Genomic DNA, 13209 nt, shown 5'->3' on the forward strand with positions numbered 1-13209 from the left:
CCCTGGCGTAACTAGCAGCAACAAGTTGTTTCTCAGTACAAGTACAAGTCCTGCAGTACAAGTCCTGGTAGCTGTTTGTAGTTGCCAAAGGAGTTTCCATTTGGGCTATTATGTACTTATTATGGATTTCCTACTTCCACAATGTTATCTGTAGTTGGCAGGAACTACACCCAATAACAGAGTCAGCAGCATTATATTGCTATCCTGTTCTCTGGACCATTCAGAGATAAATTTGGGAGATAATTTTGGGAACTTGCATTCTTAATAGCCTAAGCCTCTACTATAATCTGTATAAATAGGAAGTATGTGTTCATAAGGGAATTAATGCAAAGGAAAGGTTGGAGTCCTCCCAAAATGCACAGCCAAATCACTCCATTGTTGACTCCCACCGTTATAACAGTTAAAGTGGTTTCTGCAACCCTGGGGCTTAGTGGTGCTGTAGTTGTATTGTGCCTAAACGTACCTAATGCCAAAATGACTGGGCGCTGGTTTGGCTGTGCATCTGCAGTGCTGTGTTTGTGCCCCGCTGTGAACTTATTTCCCTGCCAGCTTATCTTCTCTCCCCAACCCGGATGTTGCCACACGCATATTGTGTTCCAGCAGTGGGAGAAGCACCTGGCTTTTCTCCTGTGTTGGAGGTGCTCCTAATGCCCCAGGAAGGTGCTAGAGCAGAGTTTCTACCTGTGCAGGGTCCTGGGATCCCAGGCAAGGCTTAGCCAAGGTTCAAGTTCCGTAGACCAGGGGGTTCAAAGGATGAGAATCACTGTTCCCTGTAATTTCTGTCATGGGATGAAATATGTGGGGCATATTTCTAACCAGCCTCCTAGTTAGATTACCTGTTAATGAGGCAGGAGATACCTCTGCCTGTGGTACTCAGAAGCTTCACTTTACCCTTGTGTAAAAGATTTCATAGTATCATGGTCTTAGAACTATCATTCTTTTTTGAATCAGTTATTTGTAGCCTTCCTTTTTTTATTCCTTAAATGAGAGAATAGCACTTTTGGGGAGTAATTTGATAACTCTTGAAAGATTCTGAACATCTGTAATTTTAATATAAATACTGTTATTGGCAGGACTAAAGCTTACCATACTGATATAGTTAGCTCACTGAAGGAGTATGAGGTCAGGTTTGTGTCTCTTTTTAGGGTGGTTTGAAGTTTTCTGTATCCTTTCATGGGCTATAGACTGTCTTGGGGAATGATTGTCTGAGGTCCAACTGAAGCTTTTCCACAGTTGAGCATTTATAAGAAATGTCCTTCTCTTTCTACTCCCCTCATTCATCGTACGGGTTTCCTGATGTATAAGCAGCTTCAGTTTCATGCTACAGCCTCCCCCTTTAACCACGACTCTCTGCAGCTTGAGTGTGTATTTCCTTACGCTGGTGAGAACATAATAATCTTTGAGGTTTCTTATCCCTCGTTTGAATTTAGCTGAACTCGGTCAATGTGCACAAAGGTTGCGAGAATACACAAATGCATCTTCCTTCCCCTCACACCAAGCGCTAACATGTAACCTTTGCTTCTATAGAAAGACAGACTGAAAAGGCAGCAGCTAATTTTCATCTGCAGCAGATCAATGACCTGCGCCTTGCTTTAAAAAAATATTTTTCTCCTTAGCCACAGACCCACACCGGTCAACCTTGTCAGACAGGAAGAACTTGTTTAGATTACTAAAAAAAGGAAAGCATTAAGGAGCGATCTGCTCACATAGTCACATATTTATAAGAAAGACCTTGCTCTAGGATCATCTGATTAACAGGTTGTGTCTTGAGTAAAGTGGCAAGTCCTGGCAAAATAATGTGATTTTTTTATATGCTTTTTGCAAAAATCGCTCCTCACTGCTCCAAAGTTGTTGATTTATTTTTTTGATTTAAATCTACTTATAACTCATTCATAACTGTCGACAGTGGATCATCTACAGAATACCAAGTAATTGGCAACAGAAAGGTTTGCTGAGCAACTTCCAGCAAACTGCCTTGTGCTAGTGTGATAAGCAGAAGATAGGAGTGTCCACAGTAGGTTGTTCTGGAATGTTTTTCATAATACATTTCAGCCAGGAAATAAAAATCAACACCTTTAGTCTAGGTTGGTTTGGTTTTTAGTTTGAGTTTTGGTTTTTCTTTGTAGCTCGTTTAGTTTAACCTAAGGCTAGCATGACCTCTAAGTTTTCTGTTCTAAGTTTATTTCAGCTAATAAAATGGCTGTTACATTGAATGCCTCAGGAAAGCTAATAAAAATGGCTAAACTGGCACTCTGTCAAAGGCGTTATTGGCTGGTTTTTGAAATCATCGAAGTAGCATCAGGCAAAGGCAAGCAGTTACAATAATATCTCACTCTCAAAAGTCCATGATTTGGAATTCCAGAACAGTCTGCTTTGATAATATTGGTTATAACTGGTTAGAATACTTATGAGGTTTTAAACAGTCTCTGACATGTTCAGTGTTCGCTGTTTCAACTTTTGTTGTCATCAGTGTGCACTTAGAATATGCTCTATCCTACTTATATGTTGCTACTAGTTTATGTTGCTAGGTATTTCTAAGATGTCTTCTCTCTCATCTTATAATAAAAAAGATGTATCATGAGTTCATTTCCTGAAGAAAATGTGAAACTTTCTAATACCTTATCACTTCTTATTTGTATTGTATTCTTCACTTTCTCACCCATGTAGCAACTACTAATGTGGTAAGCTGCATATGTACTAAACGCCTTTCATTTAATAATCACTAGTTAAATGTATTGGAAGTAGGTCAAGAGCTGAGATTGCAGCAGATGTGCAAACACTTCTTAATGTCAAATGTTCTTGACTCAAAAAGCTTATAATTGACAAGCAAAGGGTGAGATAAAGAAATGCACTTGTATCTTTTTCCCTTTTCAGTGGAAGAAACAGGCTGTAGACATGTCAAGTCACTTACTCATGACCACACAGTCCTCTCCTCTTCTCATTGTCTGGTTTTTTTTTCTTTTTAAATAAAAGTTGCCTTGCTGTACTTGAATGTGCAATAGCAATGCTTACAAATTAGGTTCATTGCTGACATTCACTGTTCTGCACATTAATAATTCTCTTTTCCCACTCCTTTTTGCTACTTGGGTTCATGCTGACATACCACGTGCAGCAGTGCTGGCTGCGCAGTTAAAGCCTCTTTGCCTGCTGGACGCTGCTGAGCTGGTGTGATACTGCCTGGATGTTGGTGGCTAGTCCTCCCTCAACATCATACCAAATAAAGTCCGCTCTTGCTTTCTTACTGTGTTGCTCCCTATGTCCTCTTTCTCTGTGAAAATTTGCTACTACAGTGGTATTATCAGCAAATTTGTACGCAATTGCTTTAAATATAGTTCGACATTTCTGTTACACATTTCAGTGTCACATAACATCATTTGCCATGTGAAGAGGCTACTTGAATTCATTCTTAAATTGAACTGGTACATGTCAGAGCACTACAGGGATCTGCTGGCCAAAGTGCCCTGGGACAAAGCTCTAGAGGGAAGGGGGCCCCAGGACAGCTGGTCGGTATTCAAGGATCACCTTCTCTGTGTCCAGGAGCGAAGTATACCAACAAAGAGGAAGGCAGGAAAGAATGCTAGGAGACCTGCCTGGGTGAACAGGGAGCTCCTGGACACACTGTCACACAAAAAGAAGCTTTATAAGGAGTGGAAGAAAGGACAGCTAGAATGGGGGGCATGTAAGGAAGCTGATCGAACAGCAGGAGACCTGGTGAGAAAAGCTACAGCTCAGTTAGAATTAAACCTAGCCAGGGAGATCAAGGGAAACAGCAAAAACTTCTATAGGTACATTAATGGTAAGAAGAAGACTAGGGAGGGTGTGGGCCCCCTCAGAAAGGAAACGGGAGAGCTGGTGACAAGTGATATGGAGAAGGCCGAGGTTCTCAACGACTTCTTTTCCTCAGTCTTCACTGGCAAGGGCTCCAGCCACACTCCCAGAGTCACAGAAGACAAGGACAGGGGTTGGAAAGAACTGCCCATTGTAAGTGAAGATCAGGTTTGTGACCGTCTGATAAACCTGAAAGTGAACAAGTCCATGGGACCCGATGTGATACACCCACGGGTACTGAGGGAACTGGCGGATGAGGTTGCTAAACCGCTCTCTTATTATATTCCAGAAGTCATGGCAGTCTGGTGAAGTCCCCACTCACTGGAAAAGGGGAATCATCATCCCCATTTTCAAAAAGGGAAAGAAGGAGGAACCAGGGAACTATAGGCCAGTCAGTCTCACCTCCGTGCCCGGTAAGATTATGGAGCAGATCCTCCTGGAGGCACTGCTGAGGCAGAAGAATAACGAAGAGGTGACTGAGTACAATCAACACGGCTTCACCAAGGGCAAATCGGGCCTGACAAACCTGGTGGCCTTCTATGAGAAGGTCACAACATCAATAGACAAGGGGAGAGCAACTGATGTCATTCACCTGGACCTGAGCAAAGCCTTTGACACTGTCCCACACGACATCCTGGTCTCCAAGCTGATAAAATATGGGTTTGATGGATGGACAATTCAGTGGATAAAGAACTGGCTTGACGGCCGCACCCAAAGAGTGGCTGTCAATGAGTCCATGTCCAAGTGGAGGCCAGTGACAAGTGGAGTCCCTCAAGGATCAGTACTGGGACCGCTCTGGTTTAACACCTTCGTCAGCAACATGGACAGTGGCATAGAGTGCAGCCTCAGCAAGTTTGCTGACGACACCAAGCTGTGTGGGCGGCTGACACGCTGGAGGGAAGGGATGCCATCCAGAGGGACCTTGACAGGCTGGAGAGGTGGGCCCATGCCAACCTCATGAAGCTCAACAAGACCAAGTGCAAGGTCCTCCATCTGGGTCGGGGCAATCCCAAGCACCGATATAGGCTGGGCAGCGACTGGCTTGAGAGCAGCCCTGAAGAAAAGGACCTGGGGGTGCTGGTGGACGGGAGGCTCAACATGAGCCGTCAGTGTGTACTAGCAGCCCAGAAAGCCAATCATATCCTGGGCTGCATGAGGAGAAGCGTGGCCAGCAGGTCAAGGGAGGTGATCCTCCCCCTCTACTCCACCCTCGTGAGACCCCACCTGGAGTACTGTGTCCAGTTCTGGAGCCCCTACTACAAGAAAGATATCGACGTGCTGGAACACGTCCAGAGAAGGGCCACGAGGATGATCATAGGGCTGGAGCACCTCTCCTATGAGGACAGACTGAGGGAGTTGGGGTTGTTCAGTCTGGAGAAAAGGAGGCTCCGAGGAGACCTTATTGTGGCCTACCAGTATCTTAAGGGTGCCTACAAGGAAGCTGGGGAGGGACTTTTTAGGATGCCGGGTAATGGTAGGACCAGAGGGAATGGATTAAAACTAGAGACGGGTCGATTCAGACTGGACGTTAGGAAGAAGTTCTTCACCATGAGGGTGGTGAGACACTGGAACAGGTTGCCCAGAGGGGTGGTGGAAGCCCCATCCCTGGAAGTTTTTAAGGCCAGGCTGGATGGGGCTTTGAGCAACCTGATCTAGTGGGAGGTGTCCCTGCCCAAGGCAGGGGGATTGGAACTGGATGATCTTTAAGGTCCCTTCCAACCCTGACAATTCTATGATTCTATTGTGCTGTTTATTTTCCCTCTTGTGCAGTGGAGGTGGCCCAAGAGGTGCTGCCAAGTAGAGGGTTATTCATGTTACTTTTGTAGGATTGGTTTTCCCCCATTAACCTGCCTTGCTGCATTCTGTAAGATACTGTCTTGTGTTCTTACTGCGACTTACTTCCTCTGCCCTTTCTTGAAGGGAAAATGACATTGTTTCATGAAACTCTTAGGGTGGACATGGCTAAGCTTCATGCTTAGTTTGCTCTACTGAAGTATTAGAATATTTTTTGTGACCAAGGTTATTGTCTGTCTCGCTGTAATTTGTGTAATTTTAATCTGGTAGGTTGAAAATAATTAAAATATTTTTCTGGATAAGAGGACTGAAATCACTTTTTGGTGGTGCCTTTACAAGGCAACATTGCATACAGCAAAGTTTTGCCTTCTTATTACGTCACTCTGTGTGGTATAGCACATAACGTGCACACACACACACACACACAAAATTATAGTCAAAGACAATGTAGAAACATAGGAATCATTGCATTTAGTTTTGTCACAAGTTGCTGTTTTATATGTGACTTAACTGAATTTTAAAAAATGGCTTACAAACTTTACAAATATTTTTCCAATACAAGAAACAGTTTATTTCTGTGTCACTGTGGTTTCTGGTTGTTTTGCATGCTTTGATTGTCAATTAAAATGTAGTTAAAAGACCTGAGATCTTCATGTCCTGTAGGTTTGCCCTGTAGGATTACTCTCTTTAGATGAAGATACTTGTTTGTAGATGAAGATTCTAGTGAGGTAGAAGTGCTGGGAAAATCTGCTCACTTCATATAATGTGATAGAGCTACTGTTGGTTTTTCAGGGAGGATAATGAAACTTGAGTGTACTAGTATTTTTCAAATCAGACACTTTTTATCGCTTTCAGACAATGGGTATTCACTGGTAAGAGGGTGCTGAGCAAACATATAGCACAGTGGTCCAGAAAGGTATTTGTAGTTTTAGCTGATTTTCTTTAAATTATTTTTTGACAGAGGTATTTCAAATTCTATGTTTTCAGTCCCAAAGGCAATCATTCTTCCTGCTGTCATGAAGAATCTTCCTCTGTGCAGCATGATAGGGATAACAAAACTCATTTCAGTCTCAATTTAAGTTTAATTCCAAGGTAAAACTTAAAATGAGGTGGTAATGAACTTGAACTCACAGTTTTGATTATCTCCTGCATGCTTATACAAGCGCTTAGACACAGTACAGGTATTTTCCAGACATGGTTCTGTTCTGAGAGTGTTTGTCTATTAAGCAGATTAAAAACTGAAATTTTCTGCTTTGCTTGCTGTTACAGTTACTATAGTAAGAACATTTGGAATTCAGCTCCTAGGTTTGAATAAGACCTACCTAAATACATACCCAAAAGAAGAAAATATAATCATTGTAACTATCATGATGTGATAATTCTAGCAAATAATGAGTTAGTAAGACAAAGAGACTGATCCTCTGAAACAGAGAATGATGAAACCAATTAAAACCATTTAGGAAGCAAAACTCAAAAACGTGTTTCACAATTCCAGCTGTGCAGTCCAGTGGGTACTGTGGTGATAACAGCCACCATCTCCCTCAAAGTCTTTGAATTTGGACAAGTATGTCTTTTCGAAAGTACTGGTTTGTGCTACAGCTGTCTAGAAATTTGCCATCAGAGGTCTCTGGGGAGCCCTGTCCCATGTTCCGCTCTGAGCAGCCGCATCGCAAGCACGGAAGGGAATGCAGATCTTTAGAATGCTGTAATCGGTCCTTTCTGGCCAGTCTGTTCTTCACTAACAGTCCACGCAATTAGCTAAATTGAAAAGTATCCTCTGCCCGTGCATTTGGCTTTTCTAGGCACAGATGAGGTAGCAAACCTCCCCAAATGTGCCTTTCTGCAGTGGGGACTTCACTGATCTCTATGATAAAATATAAACAGATGGAATAATGAGCCCACGCTGGGCTCGTAGAAGTCAAAAGACCTTTTCCCAGACAGGACCAACACCTGCTGTTACAGTGGGCTGATTTATGCAAATACCACCGCATTGTTATTACTGCATTACAAAATGCATTAAGCATCCAATTTCCTTTGTAAATGAAGCAATGTATTACCTCAGTAGCTACTTTTGAAGCTATCTGCACCTTAAAACACAGATGTTAAAACTAATGGAACTAAATGAACCCCCTCTGAATTGTAATCCTTGAATAGAGAAGTGTTTTTAGTAGGGGTTTTTTAATTATAAAGTTTATTAAATGAAATACACGTTACAATGGAGAGGAAAAAGTCAAGTGATCTTTTATGGCAAAAATAAAAACTCTAAACTTGCTATCCATACTCCATTGGGTATGAAATGCCAAAAGAGAAATAAAAAGACATTTAATCTTATTGCAAAGCTTAATGTTCTGTACCACATTGTAACATAGCCCAAAACAGACAATTGCTTGCTCATAAATCTTTCTTTTATTCGCATTACAGAGAAAAATCAAGACTGTCCTTTAAAAATAGTCAGTAGTCAAAGTAAGCTTGAAAGTTTATGTTGTTAGCCATCATGTTCAGCTGTATTTATGGTGGTGGAAAGAAAATCCAAGGCTTGTGTGGTTCATTTTGTAAGCGATGCAGTGGTAGCGCAAGTATGGGCTGGAGATCATAATGCTCTGTAAAGACTGGGGCGGGGGGAACATTAGGCAATTAACTGTTGGAGACATTTTTTCCAAAGCCCTTTGAATTCAGTGCAATGGTCATAATCAAGCTGTTTCTATTGTAGAACTTTAGATACCTATCGTATGAATATCTAGGTTGAGAATTCATGTTCCTGGTATGCCCCTTGGAGGATGGTTAACTACCTGATTTAGGTGCTCCGAATCATCCTGTCGATGTTCTGTAGACATATGGGAAGCCTGGGCTGTAAAATTTGGCACCTAAAGACTCACCAGTCTGGGTTAGGGAGTATATGATGTGTTGCCTTTTGAAGGATTCGGATCAGATCTTGGTAGTGTATTTTGTTGTTGTCGCAGTAAACAACTGAAGGTAAAATAAAGGTAGGAGGGCAAAACTTAGCATGGGGGAGATTTTGCTGGCATCTGCACACTACCAGTTGTGTTTTAAACATAAATTTGTCACTGGACAACGATTTATGTATTATCATGAGGGTCAGGGAAGCCAGAAGGGTTTTGTTGTTTTGGGGTTTTTTTAAAAAAAAAAGTAGAAGAAATTACTAGTGCATTGTTAAATTGCTGTTTAACCTTCAGCCACTACAACATTTGTAATGCTTCCTTTGTTTATCTGCTTAGTTTATACAATAAAATAACTACTGCATATTTTGATATTTTGGGAGTAAAAGTCCACTTTTGTTAGTTTCCTGGCTTATATAGACAGCAGTAGCCATTAAGCAATGTACTTAAAGTGCCATTATCATAAATTGTTGTTTGTATGTATTTTTATATATAAACTTCTTAATTCGATAGCTCTTCTGGACACATAGTTACTTTAGCTTACAGAATTTTGGGAATGCTATGAATTCTGCAAATATTTAGCCATTTTAAGTAGACAGATGGGTAGAAGTTGTTTTTTCAAAACCTGTTCAGTAAATGTTGTTCTAACTTTTATACCACCGTGATCTGATATATTTATTTTTGAAAAAGAACTTATTTACAGCTAATATTCTTTAGTCAAAATATGCAGCTAATCATTTGAATGAATTGGAGGGAGAGAAAGCTTTCTAAGTAATCTCCTCTTTAGGGAAGTAAATGTTTAGTAGATAACTCTTCCCTTGCCCTCAGATTGTCTATTACTACTTCAGTTGTTAATTATTCTGAACTCAAGAGAACATTATTGGGCCAATGTAAAACTGTAATTTTTCTACTGAAATTTCCACTAGCTCAGAATAATTCCAGTTTAGGATGTATTATGGTGTTTTAAATTTTCTGCAGTGTTCTGCAGGTATTTCATGACTATGTACCATACCTGTGAAAATGTCATTATTTTATGCACCAAATATTCAGTCTGCACGGATGTACATAGTCATCTGACAAGTGCAATTGCTGACCTGCAGTCACATGCCTTTAGCTTTGTTTGAATCTTGTATCTGCCATCCTTAAGTGTTCATGCAAGGAGCAAAACTGAACAAAAATAGTTTAGAACATTTCTGCTACATGTTTGCTTTATCCATGTTGTAAGAGAGTAGGAAGGATATTATTAACCTGGTGGGACATAGACTGTGCACGAGACAACTCTGCCCCCTGTGTATATTAATGAGAGAACAAAAGATGCCTGTAGCTTGGCAGTGATAATTTTTAAAAATTGCTTTTGCTGTTTAATTGCAGCTTTTGTGTTTTATTGATTGTATTTAAGCTGTCAGTAGCAGTGCATTAATAGCACATTACAGAATTTATTTCTAACTAACACAGAATTAAATCCTAATAAAATGAGACAAGCATGATTCCAGCATCCTTTCCATGTGTTGGCTCTGGTGAGATGATGTGAAGCTGATTTAGTTTTTAGTAAAGGTTAATTGAGAGTAAAACTATGAGAATGGTTGAGATCTTTTTTTAAAAGAACATTGCATACCTGTCCATATATATTTGTGTTCATGGCAGAGGATAATTTAAGCAGTTTAAAAGTCTTGATCTCTGCCGTGTTCTTACCAGTGCAGTAAATGTATGCTGAAAAGGGAAATTGTTTAGTTATGAGAAGCCGGTAAATGCTGTGCAATGGCCACAGAAATGCAGTATTAGCCAAAAGACAAGGAGAGCAGCAGCCTGCTCAGGCTAGAGTAGATGGCTGCACTGTTTCATAGTTCATTGGCCATGAGCAAGCGCTGGAGAGGACTGTGAATGCTGACACATCTCACTGGGCCCGGAAAGGCAGTATCATTCACAGGGAGGTTAATGTGAGATATGTTACAAGATAATTGAAGGGCATTAGCATTTATTAGAAATTAAAAGGGAAGCAGAATTTCTTAAGGCCTGCCATGGTAATGGGCATTTGGGGAGGATGAAGTGTTTCCAATTAACAACCTATGTGCTTTCTGGCTGCACTGTAGATTTTTCTGTTTGACCACCTGGCCTCTGGCTCGCAGTTACTCAAGCCAAACACTTTACGCATGTGAATAAGTGTTACAGTTTTTCTTAGTGATTAAAGAAAAACATGACCAGAAACATAAGCAATACCAGGATTAAACATCTCTCAGACTTGACTGGGTTGAGAACTGTGTTCTTATAGAGTGTAAAAGAGGTGGTACTGAAATTGCCTCCAGCACACTCTCATTCAGTGTTGTGTTCTAGGGACACTGAAGTTATTTCAAGACAGGTTTTTTCTGGATATACACTGGATGCAGTGTATATCTAAAGTAGGAGCACCATGAGATGCTGTCTTACTGAAATGTTTCTTAAACTGTTTCCCTTCCAGCATGCAAAATAACCAGCATACACAATAGAGTAGAACACACTGTAGACTGAGATAACTCTCCACCATCTCAGTGAGGGAAGGTTTATACCCTCCTGCTACCTTCCATGTCCCATCCTGGAGAAGGAAAGAAGGAAATACTCAAATGTTGCTACTGGCTTGCTGCTTCTTCAGAAGAAAATAGTAATAGATTATAAGTGGATAAGTTTTCCACAAAATCTTGGATGTTTCCAATTTTATGTTACATGTTTTGGAATTTTCATAGTAGAACACCCTTTTTCCCCCAATTATAAGCATTTTTTTAAAAGTATACATTCTGCTTGCTTGAAGGTGATGGCAGTTACCACAATTAGTGGAAAGCCCCACTGCTGTACTGCTTTGCACTTCCACATGCAGCTTGCTGCGATGTGCTTGGGGACATTCATTCTTCACATATCTCTTATCTCAGAGACACCAAAGCTGCAGGAATTGTCCATTTTCTGTAGCTTTTCACAAGCTGCAGTTCCCAAGGCATTGTAGTGATAACTCTGGTGAGAATGCTTCCTCACTACTGATTGCACATTTTAGAGAATACAGTCTGCAATATAGAAAAAAATAATTTAAAAAAATAAATTATATGTATCTGATAGTTCAATCCAGGTCAAGAAGTAAATTGGCATTTTTTTTTTCATCTGTCAGTGACTTACCTCATCATTAAGTGATACTGCCAGTGTAGTGAGCTCTTCTTTTTCTGTTCAGGGAGTCCTGAACGTAGTTCTTCGAGCATATCCTGAGAGCTGCATCTTTGATCTTTGGCAAACTGTGAATTGCTGTGACTGCAACGAGCCAAACCATATCTTTCATTTCTTTGTAACAGTAGGGGAAAATGTAGCATTATTATAGAGAGCAAGATATTTGCTCGGAGTTATAATTTGTTTGTTTACTCCTTGCTGCTAGTAAAGGCTTAGGGATGCAGGAGGTAAATACACTGCTTATTGAATCTTTAGTCTATAGTGATCTCAAATCTTCAAAAGGTCATTTTTTTCTGGAAGTTGTAGAAGCAAAATTGTATGGGTTTTCATCTCTTCACTCTCCCCATCAGTGCTTTGCTATTTTGCTTATAAAGTGATGGTCTATGCTAATATTCACTTTCTGAGATGATGAAGGGAGTTTGGAAGAGCACGTCTGAATTACTGAGAAACTGGCAGCAGCATTCCACATAAAAATTTCCTAACAAACATGAGTAGTGACAACAAAGAGAAAAAGCTTCTAAACAGCACATTTGTATATTTTACAAGATTTCAGCTTCAGTCCTTCTCCTTGTTACTTGGGGAAGAAAAGTACTGCTACTACAGGCTCCAAAAAACTTCGGCCATCTTCTAAATAGATGGTGTACCAAAACTAGTAAAGAGAAAACAGTCACATTCACTCTCGTAATTTCCCATAGAAAGAGTTTGTTCTTCAAAGTCTCTACATATTACCTATCACCAGAAAGGACAACAAATGTTTTCAATGCACTTCATGAGAATTTCAGCCCAGCCTTGTCATTTGCTCTGAATGAAGTGGATGAAAAATATAGTGCATTTGGGATTCAAATAGGATGTTGCTTGCATTTTATAAAACTGTTTTAGTTATGACTAAAATCACCCCGTGAAAGAGAAGGGAAGGTGGTTTATTGATAGGACTATTGGGGTGCAATCTCCAGACTGCTACAGTCTGCATCCCAGCTTATGCGCTTTTGGCTAGGTGGTCCTAAGTAGGGGAGCTTTCTTTGCTGTATTTAGTGCTCCTGGTACCAGCACTTGCACACTAGCTAAAATCAGATTTAGGTGGACTTTTTTGTGATTGGAGAATCTACATGTGCACTAAACTCCCTATAAATACACCTACGTGCTGTGTGTGGCACTAGTGCTCAAAGAATGGCAGGGATCAGAACAGATCAGATCTCAAACTGTGTTTTAAAAAAATGTGTTTTAAAAAAAAAAAAAAAACCAACAGTATCAGTATGCTGGTTGAAAGTAATGAATGAACTGGCATTATTTACTTGAAATGGAAGAGTAGTTTTCAGATCCTTCCTGGCATTTATTTTATGACTCACATATTGGTTAATCCCGTGAAGAGATTATGTGAATTGGTTTCATTAATCAGAAGCAGTCACATTCCTCCTTTTGTGTATCTCAAACCAAAGTTGCAGGTATAAAATGCTACGACAAAATATTCAAATTTATACATACTGCTGTTCAACACCCTCCTTGCTTA

General features: G+C 40.4%; 1 protein-coding gene across 5 annotated transcripts in view; it reads left to right on the forward strand.

Moving 5' to 3' along the window:
• INPP4B (inositol polyphosphate-4-phosphatase type II B) overlaps positions 1 to 13209 on the forward strand; it is a 364993-nt gene that overhangs the window by 301605 nt on the left and 50179 nt on the right. Inside the window, exon 27 of one of the 5 annotated variants that reach the window (XM_074588897.1) lies at positions 4118 to 6193. The exons of the other annotated variants lie outside the window; for them this stretch is intronic. Within the exon in view, the coding sequence (XP_074444998.1) occupies positions 4118 to 4280 (163 nt within the window). The 3' untranslated portion in view covers positions 4281 to 6193. Of the gene's footprint in view, positions 1 to 4117; positions 6194 to 13209 lie in introns of those variants that run through there. 5 annotated transcript variants of the gene reach the window in all.

Source organism: Larus michahellis, chromosome 5 (genome assembly GCF_964199755.1).
Source record: "Larus michahellis chromosome 5, bLarMic1.1, whole genome shotgun sequence".
Classification (NCBI taxonomy): Eukaryota; Metazoa; Chordata; class Aves; order Charadriiformes; family Laridae; genus Larus; species Larus michahellis.